The 13,522-nt window shown below is 39.0% G+C and overlaps 1 protein-coding gene across 3 annotated transcripts in view; it reads right to left on the bottom strand.

Annotated features, from left to right (window-relative positions):
- Window positions 1–1,221: 1,221 nt before the first annotated feature.
- ST3GAL5 (ST3 beta-galactoside alpha-2,3-sialyltransferase 5) overlaps window positions 1,222–13,522 on the bottom strand; it is a 52,945-nt gene continuing 40,644 nt past the window's right edge. For all 3 annotated transcript variants that reach the window (XM_065422878.1, XM_065422879.1, XM_065422880.1), the window contains 2 exons: window positions 8,850–9,008; window positions 1,222–3,880 (listed from right to left, as the gene is read on the bottom strand). In XM_065422878.1, the coding sequence (XP_065278950.1) occupies window positions 3,617–3,880; window positions 8,850–9,008 (423 nt within the window). In that variant the 3' untranslated portion in view covers window positions 1,222–3,616. The remainder of the gene's footprint in view (window positions 3,881–8,849; window positions 9,009–13,522) is intronic.

Below are 13,522 nucleotides of genomic sequence, written 5' to 3' on the forward strand. Positions count from 1 at the left end.
GCCTGTATTTTACATACGTCAGCATTTTACATGTTCATAGCACTGTGCAAACTAATCGTAAGTAGCACTACCATACAAAAATCCCAAGCGGATATTGGCTTGCCTCCAGTTACATGCAGGATTCCTGTACACGCACAGCAATTAAATCCATACTCTGCATACACAAAATTGTGAAAATCTGTGAAAGCAAATTGGAATGGGCAACCTCTTTCAAGCCAAAATAACTGAGCTGTTCCTAGGTGTGTCTCTTGTGCTATCTTCTAAATAACCCCCCAAATATGAACTAAACTCAGAATTACTGTAAAGATTTTTTTAATAAAATATATTTTTAAATGGGCAAGCTAGTGCCCTCTTTAAAAAAGTAGTTTAGAGTAGATTACAGGTTTAAATACTTTAAGATTGAACAGATCATCTCGTATATCATTTTTTGCCTTTTTCAGGTGACAGATGCTGCAAGTTAACAACCTACCACCATTCAAAGTTGAAAAATGAACAAAGTTCTAGACACCAAAATAAAAACCTATCCAGTAACTATGAAAAAAGCATACAAACTGCACTGATACTGAATATGCATTTGTGCCTCCTCCCACCTATAATGCTATTATAAAAGGCAAATTCTAATGTGAGGTTTCTTTATCTTCACTCACAAAATCTTTAAATCTCACGACAAGTACTTTTAATGTAAACACATTTATAACACTTAGGACAATGCTGTAATGAAGACAAATATATTCTCATCTACATTAGCCTCAAGAAGCTGGAGAGCACATTGGCTGTGAGTAGGGGACCAATTCTCATGTACACCAAGGAGATCCAAGAATAACTCTCATGAAATTAATGAAATTAAACTGGCGTAAGTGAGAGGAAATGAGGCACTATTCCATAAGGTCTCCTCTTTCTAGATGGCATGGGATCTAATGTCAACTATTAAACTGAACCAGTGAACTCTCTAGCTATATATAATTCTTACTGAAAAAGACAGAATATGTTGTGACCTGTGAAACTACATAAATAGAAAGTGGTTCCATCTGTTTATTGCTTTTCACAACCTGAATTCCATTGTTGTTTCAGGAATGGTCAAGTCCACATAGGGGTATTCCACATAATATTTACTACTACAGAGAAAAAAGTTTTATCACAACTGACAAAGTTGGCTGGACTACAGTTTAAGCCCACATTAAAGCATCTTGTAGAGTTGATGATAAATGGAAAACCTCAAAGGACGTTACTGATTGCTTTAATAATACTTTCATTCTATTAAGTTCACATTTTCATATTCTTAAGTCATAACAGTGTGAAGTCCTGGTGAACTAACAGTTGATGTATAACAAAACGTTTGTGTAACAGCGCTTTGAAAGACTTCAGTGTACTACTGTCCATATGCACATTTTGAACTTTCCCAAACCCTTTCATATTTCAGTAATATTGAATGGAGTTAAGGTCGCTTGCTTTCATCTTAACTATAAGGGAATAATAATCAACATGTTATATTAAACGAAACACTATCTGTAAAAACTCTTTACATATCAGTAATTTTTCAAGTAAACAGTTTGATCTATACTTAAAAGCATACAAAAACATGGACTAGAAATTTATTGCTGTTACAAAAATTAGTTTGTTCCAAGTTACGAGGAGGAAGTTAGATTAATATTATTGCTGTTGCACAAATGGAGCCCTGAACACACAGAGCGTGATTTCTAATCATTCACTTTAGGGGATGTGTGGGTGCTTAGGAAAGATCAGGCTCATAGCCACTATCTTCAATGTTACACTTTGTAAACTGGCATTGTTTTATTGTCTCTCCACAACCATAGCCAGTACAACTTCTGCGTTCATACACAATCATCCATTAGACCTACTCTTCATGGCAATTATGAATACTATATTCCATTCCACGTCCTATTTTCTTGATGCAATTTAACCTGATGCTAATTTTAAAAATATGCCTAGTGTATCTTACCATATGATAAGGAACTAATAGGAAGGTTTGTCACCTGGAAAGTCAAAGTGATTCCTGTAATTCATATAATTATATTTCACCTGTTCACTTCTATTAACTTTCTGGTAAGATTTCACATTCAAATAAAGCATTTTTCACTCGCTCTGAGTAACAGACAGCACTCAAAATCAAGCAATTCAATAACCACAACTGTGTTATTTGCACAATAAAATGAAACAGTTCAGACTTGCTCACAAATCTGCAATCCCGCTTTCTTTCAATTGCATTGATTTCTGGTCATTAGAAAGTACATTTATACAGGATTTTTTAAAAGCAATCTGCACTTAGAAGACATTGTACAGTGCTAGTAGATCATACTACTTCCTCAAAGGCAATTTCTTCTTCATAAGTTATTTGTGCACACAGAATTGCCAGTTTATTAGGTGGTCTGCAAAGCAAACAATTCCACTCTCTCCCTTCCAATTAAGAAGCATACACCATATTCACAACATAAAAGGGCCACTATCAACTTAAACTATATTTGAATCTGAATTTTTATTTTACATAGTACTGTTGCAAGTTAATACCTACTGTACCATGAAGGAGATTAAATAAAATCTTTCCGTTCTTTTACTTTGTCTGTAGTCAGTTTCACTCCGACTACTACATAGTAAGTTTCTATTTCGTTTGTGGGTCTTTCACTCAGCAGCAAGGACTAAAACATTTTTATAAAATAGCAAAAGGGCAGGTGTAGCCCCAAACACTACTTTTTAACTCCCTCCCTAAAAAGGACTGGAATTCATGTTGATGCTGTTCCTGTAACAGTGATGCTTAAACCTTTTTGTGACCCAACCACATTATGACCAGGTGTTTGGGAGCCAGAAATGGGAAAGAGAAGAGTTTGGCCTCAGGTTAGATATCTACTGTAGGCTAAATCTGGTTATAACATGGTCAGGCCCAAATGTGTCAAGTGTTTAAGTGGCCAGCATTCTAATTCTAAAGCATTCACACCGGTCAATGATTTAAATACCAGGCATGATTAGATGTGGCATTAATGAACTTACTGTTCAGCTCCACTGACATCAGTTTTGCCCTTTCCTGCTCCCTGTCCCCTCACCCCCCAAAAAATAGGTATCAGCACAGAAAGGGAGTAGCCTAAATATCTGTGGAAGATTATACAAGTGGATGATCTACCAAAGAATAGCGAACCTACAAGCAACAAAGCAAGTTCTCTTACGAACACACACCTTTGCTTTTCTTTGTATGCACAGAGGAATCATGTACTGACAAATGGACCCACAAAGGCAACACCACTTCAGTGGGAACAATTCTTCTCTCCCCAGATTAGGCAACACACACCTAGGTCCGTGAGTGCCCTTCACATATAAAACCCTTAAATTTTCTGTTTTCCTTCAGATAGCTTAAAACATGACATTTTAAATGAATCTCTCTAAACTCAAAACTGTATTGATAATTACCCACAAAAAGTGTGCAAGGTAAAAACCTGGACTCAAAATAAATAAAAAAATACAACAAATTCAACTTGACATTAAAAAGCAACAGAAATACAAAGAAGAGAGATTCTTCAAAGTCTTTGTGGGATGAGAGCACTGAAAGGGCTATTGCTAGCAAGGCTGCAGGAACCTCTAATCCAGTCTGTGCTCTCAGTTCCAGTCATTAGCTTGGTTTTTTGCAGAATTCACACTGTATTCCTCCACTGAGATCTTTCACAATCCCATCTTTGATCAGTTTTTGTAGGAATTTTGTTTCAGTTGTCACATTATGCATAGTTTGTCCTTCCATTGCAGCCATGCAGAGATTGTCATAGTAGTGCAAAGGTGTGTTGGGTTGGCGGAGGTCATATCCAAATCCTGCTAAACTCACTTCATCACATAAATGTGTGGCCAGAACAACTGCAGTGACCCCAATTGTGGGAACATTCTAAAAAGAAAAATAAACATTTACAATACAACATCTCTCTCCTTTATCAGTTTTCAGAGTCATAGAAATGTAGGGGTGGAAGGGACCTCTAAAGGTCATGTAGACCATCACCCTGCGCTGAGGCAAGACCAAGTATAGCTAGACCATCCCTGCCGTGTTTGTCTAACCTATTCTTAAAAACCTCCAATGACCGGGATACCAAAACCTCCCTTGGAAGCCTCTTCCAGTACTTATTTATCCTTATAGTTAGAAATTTTTTCCTAACATCTAACCTAAATCTTCCTTGCTGCAGCTTAAGTCAACTACTTTTTGTATGGTGTCAAGTATCAGGGGGTAGCCGTGTTAGTCTGTATCTACAAAAACAACAAGGAGTCTGGTGGCACCTTAAAGACTAACAGATTTATTTGGGCATAAGCTTTCGTGGGTAAAAACCTCACTTCTTCAGATGCATAGAGTGAAAGTTACAGATGCAGGCATTATATACTGACACATGGAGAGCAGGGAGTTACTTCGCAAGTGGAGAACCAGTGTTGACAGGGCCAATTCAATCAGGGTGGATGTAGTCCACTCCCAATAATAGATGAGGAGGTGTCAATTCCAGGAGAGGAAAAGCTGCTTCTGTAATGAAGCAAATACTCACCAGCAACTACACACCACACCACAGAAACACCAACCCAGGAACCAATCCCTGTAGCAAACCTCGTTGCCTACTCTGTCCCCATATCTACTCTGGCGACACCATCAGAGGACCCAACCACATCAGCCACACCATCAAGGGCTCATTCACAGGCACATCCACTAATGTTATATATGCCATCATGTGCCAGCAATGCCCCTCTGCCATGTACATTGGCCAAACCGGACAGTCCCTCCGCAAAAGAATAAATGGACACAAATCGGACATCAGGAATGGTAACATACATAAGCCAGTAAGTGAACACTTCAATCTCCCTGGTCATTCTATTACAGATTTAAAAGTCACTATCATTGAACAAAAAAACTTCAGAAACAGACTTCAAAGAGAAACAGCAGAACTAAAATTCATTTGCAAATTTAACACCATTAATCTGGGCTTGAATAGGGACTGGGAGTGGCTGGCTCATTACAGAAGCAGCTTTTCCTCTCCTGGAATTGACACCTTCTCATCTATTATTGGGAGTGGACTACATCCACCCTGATTGAATTGGCCCTGTCAACACTGGTTCTCCACTTGCGAAGTAACTCCCTGCTCTCCATGTGTCAGTATATAATGCCTGCATCTGTAACTTTCACTCTATGCATCTGAAGAAGTGAGGTTTTTACCCACGAAAGCTTATGCCCAAATAAATCTGTTAGTCTTTAAGGTGCCACCAGACTCCTTGTTACTTTTTGTATGGACATGGAAAACAACTGATCACTGTCCTCTTTAAAACAGTCCTCTATAACAGCTCTTTACAACATGTTTGAAGACTTCTTTTCTCAAGACTAAACATGCCCCCCCCCCTTTTTTTTTTTTAAAAACCTTCCTCATAGATCAGGTTTTCCAAACTTTGTATCATTTTTGTTGATTCCTCATATCTTTTTATGCAGTTCTACCACCTACCCAGTTATTCCCCATTTTGTAGTTGTGAATTTGATTTTTTTTTTTTTTTTTCATCCTAGGAGTAGTAATTTGCACTTGTCTTTATTGAATTTAATCTTACTGATCTTAGACCACTTTTCCAATTTGTCAAAGTCTTTCTGAATTCTAATATTGTCCTCTAAAGTGCTAGCAACCCCTCCCATCTTGGTGTCATCCACAAATTTTAGACGCACATTCTCCACTCCATTATCCAAGTCATCAGTGGAAAATATTGAACAGTACAAGGCCCAGTGTAGGCCTTGCATTAACAATGAAAGAAAACAGAAGTTAATGAATGAAGCATGAATCCACAACTTAAATGTATACTCCAAATTAAAAAACATAGTAAGAGAACCAAAAAAGTGCCACTGTGGCTAAACAACAAAGTAAAAGAAGCAGTGAGAGGCAAAAAGGCATCCTTGAAAAAGTGGAAGTTAAATCCTAGTGAGGAAAATAGAAAGGAGCATAAACTCTGGCAAATGAAGTGAAAAAATATAATTAGGAAGGCCAAAAAAGAATTTGAACAGCTAGCCAATGACTCAAAAAGTAATAGCAAAAAAAAATTTAAATACATCAGAAACAGGAAGCCTGCTAAACAACCAGTGGGACCACTGGACGATTGAGATGCTAAAGGAGCACTCAAGGACGATAAGGCCATTGCAGAGAAACTAAATGAATTCTTTGCATTGGTCTTCACGGCTGAGGATGTGAGGGAGATTCCCAAACCTGAGCCATTCTTTTTATGTGACAAATCTGAGGAACTGTCTCACCCAGACTGAGGTGTCATTAGAGGAGGTTTTAGAACAAATTGATAAACTAAACAGTAATAAATCATCAGGACGAGATGGTAGTCACCCAAGAGTTCTGAAGGAACTCAAATGTGAAATTGCAGAACTACTAACTGTAATCTGTAACCTATCATTTCAATCAGCTTCTGTACCAAATGACTGGAGGATAGCTAATGTGACGTCAATTTTTAAAAAGGATTCCAGTGGTGATCCTGGCAATTACAGGACAGTAAGCCTGACTTCAATATCGGGCAAACCATAGTAAAGAACAAAATTGTCAGACACACAGATAAACATAATTTGTTGGGGAAGAGTCAACATGGCTTTGGAAAGGGAAATCATGCCTCACCAATCTACTAGAATTCTTTGAAGGGGGTCAACAAGCATGTGGACAAGGGGGATCCAGTGGATTATAGTGTACTTAGATTTTCAGAAAGCCTTTGACAAGGTCCCTCACCAAAGGCTCTTAAGCAAAGTAAGCTATCATGGGATAAGAGGGAAGGTCCTCTCATGGACTGGTAACTGGTTAAAAGATAAGAAACGAAGGGTAGGAATAAATGGTCAGTTTTCAGAATGGAGAGCAGTAAATAGTGGTGTCCCCCAGGGGTCTGGACTGGGCCTACTCCTATTAAACTTATTCATAAATGGTCTGGAAAAAGGGGTAAACAGGAGGTGGCAAAATTTGCAGATGATACAAAACTACTCAAGATAGTTAAGTCCCAGGCAGACCGTGAAGAGCTACAAAAGGATCTCTCAAAACTGGGTGACTGGGCAACAAAATAGCAGATGAAATTCAATGTTGATAAATGTAAAGTAATGCACATTGGAAAACATAATCCCAACTATACATATAAAATGATGTGGTCTAAATTAGCTGTTACCACTCAAGAAAGAGATCTTGGAGTCATTGTGGATAGTTCTCTGAAAACATCCACTCAATGTGCAGTGGCAATCAAAAAAGCAAACAGAACGTTGGGCATTATTAGGAAAGGGATAGATAAGACAGAAAATATCATATTGCCACTATGTAAATCCATGGTATGCTCACATTTTGAATACTGTGTACATATGTGGTCCCCTCATTTCAAAAAGATATACTGAAACTGGAAAAGTTACAGAAATGGGCAACAAAAATTATTAGGGGTAGGGAACGGCTTCCGTATGAGGAGAGAATAATAAGACTGGGACTTTTCAGCTTGGAAAAGAGATGACTAAGGGGGGAAATGATTGAGGTCTATAAAATCATGACTGGTGTGGAGAAAGTAAATAAGGAAGTGTTATTTACTCCTCATAACACAAGAACTGGGGGTCACCAAATGAAATTAATAGGCAGCAGGGTTAAAACAAACGAAAGTATTTCTTTACACAACGCACAGTCAACCTGTGGAACTTTTTGCCAGAGTATGTTGTGAAGACCAAGACTGTAACAGGGTTCAAAAAAGAACTAGATAAATTCATGGAGGATAGGGTCCATGAATGGCTATTAGCCAGGATGGGCAGGGATAGTATCCCCAGCTTCTGTTTGCCAGAAGCTGGGAATGAGCAACAGGGAACGGATCACTTGATGATTACCTGTTCTATTCATTCCCTTGCGGGCACCTGGCATTGGCCACTGTCGGAAGACAGGATACTGGGTTAGATGGACCTTTGGTCTGACCCAGTATGACCGTTCTTATGTTCTATAGCTCCCACTCCAGCTTTACAGCTGACCATTGATAGCTACTCTGAGTAGTCTTTCAATCAGCTGTGCACACAGCTTATAATTTCATCTAGCCCACATTTTCTTAGTTTGCTTATGAGAATGTGATGTGTCAAAAGCCTTGCTAAAAATCAAGATATATCACATCTACAGCTTCTCCCATATCCACAAAGCCAGTTATCCTGCCAAGGAAGGATATTAGGTTGGGGTTTGGCATGATGTATTCTTGATAAATCCATGCTTATTACTTATTACCCTACTATCCTTCAGGTGCTTACAAATTGATTGCTTAATAACTGCTATTTTAACCCAAGTGAGCTACCCAAGTGAAGAACTCACCTATTCTTACAGTGTAGACATATTCTTAGGCAAAATCCTCCTCAGCAAAAAAGGGACACACAAATGATTCAAAAAGCCTTAAATTCTTAATGCTTAAATGCAGTGCATGGCCTACCACAGGTACATGGTATTGAGAAGACCTGCATCCCTAATGCATTTCACAGAAGTACTTTCTTTTTAAAACTTTGGGGTATTTAAAAAAAAAAAAAAAAAAAAAAAATCACATGCAGGTCACCTTACGTGAACATAAACAAGCCTAACCCCTAAATTAAAAACTACAATGGCCCTAGATTTTGTACTTTTTCTATGATTAACGAGAACACTGAACCCCACTATTTTACAAATATTTAATAGGGAATGTTAAAGAAAATACAAATAGTGTTTGAGAAGAGAAGACTTTGGTGTTTTACAATGACTGAGAAATTGCACAAAGAGACTACACTGAATTAAAAGTCCAAACTCTTTTTTATTTGATCTTGTCGTATTAGATTTCGAAGGAGTTAAATGTATCTATCCAGCACCTTCCAAAAAAAGGTATCTTACCTTATCCCAGCCCCAAAATTTAGATCGAGGCTCAGGGTACTGTAGTATATCCAAGGCAGTCTCTTTAATGATGATCGGATTTAAAATACGAAACTGTTTTGGTGTTACAGGAATTTTCTCAGCCACCTGCTTCCAAAAAAATAGTCGCACCCATAGTGGCTAAAGAGAAAAAAAAATCAATTAAACACAGGGAAACAAATACTTTGACATGGCAAATTGATACTGGGGCCTAGCATGTAACTCAATATTATTAAAACATAAGATTGTCCACATCTCATCAGAAATTATTTATGGCAAAGACTTACTAGGACGTTGATGTAGAATTTCCAAATGCCTGAATTCTTTTAAACAAATAATACTTAAGTTGAGAGAAAGAGAAAATGCAATTCTTTATCTGTTTAGTTCATTTACTTTGAACATGTGACTGCACTTCCGTGGACAGTCACTCACCCATCCACCCACCCCTCTTGCCTCTATTTGGGCTTTCCCACAGCAACACGGTAGAGAAAGCATTTGAAAAGAGAGGAAGAACATGATCAAAATTCCACAACAGTTGGCTGAGTGACTCGCAAACAGGTGTAGGACCTGAAACTATTTTACTCACATTTTCAAATTAACTGTATTTCTAGCTGACAGTGTACATTTAAAGACAAGTGTTGTAGGATGGAAGGAGAGAAGAGCAATGAGACTCAGCGCGCCCGATTCTGATCTCATGCCAGAATATGTCAGAATGTTAAAGAAGTCAATGGATGTGCACTGGTGCTAAACTGGAGAAAGATCAGAATCAGGCTCATTTTATGTTTCTCTCCATAAATTGTGTAATAGTGAGCAAATAAGAAAAGTGATGCAAGAAGAGGGTGCCTTTTCTGTACATTGGGCACATTCTTTCCCAAAAAATCCCTATGAAAAATATTTGTTATATCTATTGCTGTAATATGACTTCTCTTCTGATATTACAAAAATACAGGGACTTTTCATTATTAGAATGTACTATATGCAGTTTTAAGCCCATAAAACGACACTAGAGCCACTAAAGTCAGTCATCAGAGGGGTAGCCGTGTTAGTCTGAATCTGTAAAAAGCAACAGAGGGTCCTGTGGCACCTTTAAGACTAACAGAAGTATTGGGAGCATAAGCTTTCGTGGGTAAGAACCTCACTTCTTCAGATGCAAGTAATGGAAATCTCCAGAGGCAGGTATAAATCAGTGTGGAGATAACGAGGTTAGTTCAATCAGGGAGGGTGAGGTGCTCTGCTAGCAGTAGAGGTGTGAACACCAAGGGAGGAGAAACTGCTTCTGTAGTTGGATAGCCATTCACAGTCTTTGTTTAATCCTGATCTGATGGTGTCAAATTTGCAAATGAACTGGAGCTCAGCAGTTTCTCTTTGGAGTCTGGTCCTGAAGTTTTTTTGCTGTAAGATGGCTACCTTAACATCTGCTATTGTGTGGCCAGGGAGGTTAAAGTGTTCTCCTACAGGTTTTTGTATATTGCCATTCCTGATATCTGACTTGTGTCCATTTATCCTCTTGCGTAGTGACTGTCCAGTTTGGCCAATGTACATAGCAGAGGGGCATTGCTGGCACATGATGGCATATATAACATTGGTGGACGTGCAGGTGAATGAGCCGGTGATGTTGTAGCTGATCTGGTTAGGTCCTGTGATAGTGCTGCTGGTGTAGATATGTGGGCAGAGTTGGCATCGAGGTTTGTTGCATGGGTTGGTTCCTGAGTTAGAGTTGTTATGGTGCGGTGCGTGGTTGCTGGTGAGAATATGCTTAAGGTTGGCAGGTTGTCTGTGGGCGAGGACAGGCCTGCCTCCCAAGGTCTGTGAAAGTGAGGGGTCATTGTCCAGGATGGGTTGTAGATCACTGATGATGCGTTGGAGAGGTTTAAGCTGAGGGCTGTAGGTGATGGCCAGTGGAGTTCTGTTGGTTTCTTTTTTGGGCCTGTCTTGTAGCAGGAGGCTTCTGGGTACACGTCTGGCTCTGTTGATTTGTTCCTTTATTTCCTTGTGTGGGTATCGTAGTTTTGAGAATGCTTGGTGAAGATCTTGTAGGTGTTGGTCTCTGTCTGAGGGGTTGGAGCAGATGCGGTTGTACCTCAGTGCTTGGCTGTAAACGATGGATCGTGTGGTGTGTCCGGGGTGGAAGCTGGAGGCATGAAGGTAGGCATAGCGGTCGGTGGGTTTTCGGTATAGGGTGGTGTTAACGTGGCCATTGCTTATTTGTACTGTGGTGTCCAGGAAGTGGACCTCCCGTGTAGATTGGTCCAGGCTGAGGTTGATGGTGGGGTGGAAGCTGTTGAAATCATGGTGGAATTCTTCCAGGGTCTCCTTCCCATGGGTCCAGATGATGAAGATGTCATCAATGTAGCGTAGGTAGAGAAGGGGCGTGAGTGGACGAGAGCTGAGGAAGCGTTGTTCCAGGTCAGCCATAAAGATGTTGGCATATTGTGGGGCCATGCGGGTGCCCATAGCGGTGCCACTGGTCTGGAGGTATATATTGTCACCAAATTTGAAATAATTGTGCGTGAGGATAAAGTCACAGAGCTCGGCAATAAGTTGTGCTGTGTCATCATCAGGGATACTGTTCCTGACAGCTTGTATTCCATCTGTGTGTGGGATGTTTGTGTAGAGAGCCTCTACATCCATGGTGGCTAGGATGGTGTTTTCTGGGAGGTCACCAATGCATTGTAGTTTTCTCAGGAAATCTGTGGTGTCACGGAGATAGCTGGGAGTGCTGGTGGCGTAGGGTCTGAGTAGGGAGTCCACATATCCAGACAGTCCTTCAGTGAGAGTGCCAATGCCCGAGATGATGGGGCGTCCAGGATTTCCAGGTTTGTGGATCTTGGGTAGTAGATAGAATAACCCCGGTCGGGGCTCTAAGGGTATGTTGATTTGTTCCTGTGTTAGTGTAGGGAGTGTCCTGAGTAGATGGTGCAGTTTCTTAGTGTATTCCTCAGTGGGATCTGAGGAATACACTAAGAAACTGCACCATCATTTGCAAATTTGACACCATCAGATCAGGATTAAACAAAGACTGTGAATGGCTATCCAACTACAGAAGCAGTTTCTCCTCCCTTGGTGTTCACACCTCTACTGCTAGCAGAGCACCTCACCCTCCCTGATTGAACTAACCTCGTTATCTCCACACTGATTTATACCTGCCTCTGGAGATTTCCATTACTTGCATCTGAAGAAGTGAGGTTCTTACCCACGAAAGCTTATGCTCCCAATACTTCTGTTAGTCTTAAAGGTGCCACAGGACCCTCTGTTGCTTTTTAAAGTCAGTCAAATATCCAGTTCAGATCAGAGGGTGCATTCGATAGTTGTTAACATAATGCTGCTATGTGAAATTGTGCAATTTTTTCTGAAAGGTGTGCTTGTGTTCTATAAAACTACACATTGCTTGGGCCCAATAGATCACTCAGTGATAGTTCCTCAAAGTTCCACAAATATAATACGTTTGCCTGTTAACTCTAAAAATCAATAATCACTCAGTGTGATATCACCAATATTTAAATTCAAAGGATAATTTAAGGATAATTTCTTCATTAGTGTCACTTGTATTATATATAAAGCATTTTTATATATATTATATATAAAGCAGAACATATAATGCCGAGCACTGTAATAAAACAGTATATTCTACCTAAATGCATGCGCAAAGTCATAGGTAGTCGTGGTCAATTCTGCAAGTCTAAAAGCCTTACATAAACTAGTTCAGGTTGCAAAACCATAGAATTTAACCTTCCTTTGCGTTATCTATAATATAATATTATGTGCACAAACTGCTAAATATTGTGACAGATTTTCTATTAAATATATCACTATTGAATAATTTATGGCATTTCATGTTTGCATAATAACTCTAATCAATAAAATACAATACTTCAGGTGTCTCTTGCATATAGATCTATTTCTTTAAATATACATTAAGCAACAAATGAATCTTCATACAGAAATTGAAAGGCAGTAACCAACGCCAGCTAATACCAACTAGTGACATTTTTATTTAATTATATCTATTACACATAACACAAACACCCCTACACGAGCATGATGTGGTTTAGCGGTTAAGGAAGGGGACTGGCAGTCAGAACACTTGTTTTCTGTTCCTGCCTCTACAACCTTAACCAAGTCACTTAACCCAAATACAAAATGAACTATACTTTACTGAGCACATAAGGTATTTTGATGTTTAGTGCGTGTAAAGGATCAAGACACTTGGATGAAAGGCATCAGTGTGAGCATACAGTACTACATGGATGTACTAACATGAACAATAACGAAGTATTGCAACAAATAGATTGCTTGCAAGGTGGATAAAAAAAGCACAAAAATTTGATTTATTTTAATTCAATTTTTTTTAGAAGATATATTTCAAATTAAATTTGAAATGATGCTATGTTATGGCCTAAATTTATTAAAATATATTACAATAATTTAAATATTAAAATAATATTCAAACAGTATATGTTTGCTGCCAGAAAAGTTAAACCACTGAACTATTTGAACTCATTGGCTATGAACCTAGAACCAGGGTTTGTTGAAGTGTTACACCAGCTTTTGACAGATCTAGCCCCTACTGCAGGTGCAAAGAAAATATTTTCTTCATTTCAGTTTATTCAAGTAGTTCAGTACAATGATTAATTCATTCAAAGTTGTGAAACCAG

The sequence above is a fragment of the Emys orbicularis genome (genome assembly GCF_028017835.1).
Source record: "Emys orbicularis isolate rEmyOrb1 chromosome 5 unlocalized genomic scaffold, rEmyOrb1.hap1 SUPER_5_unloc_1, whole genome shotgun sequence".
Lineage (NCBI taxonomy): Eukaryota > Metazoa > Chordata > Testudines > Emydidae > Emys > Emys orbicularis.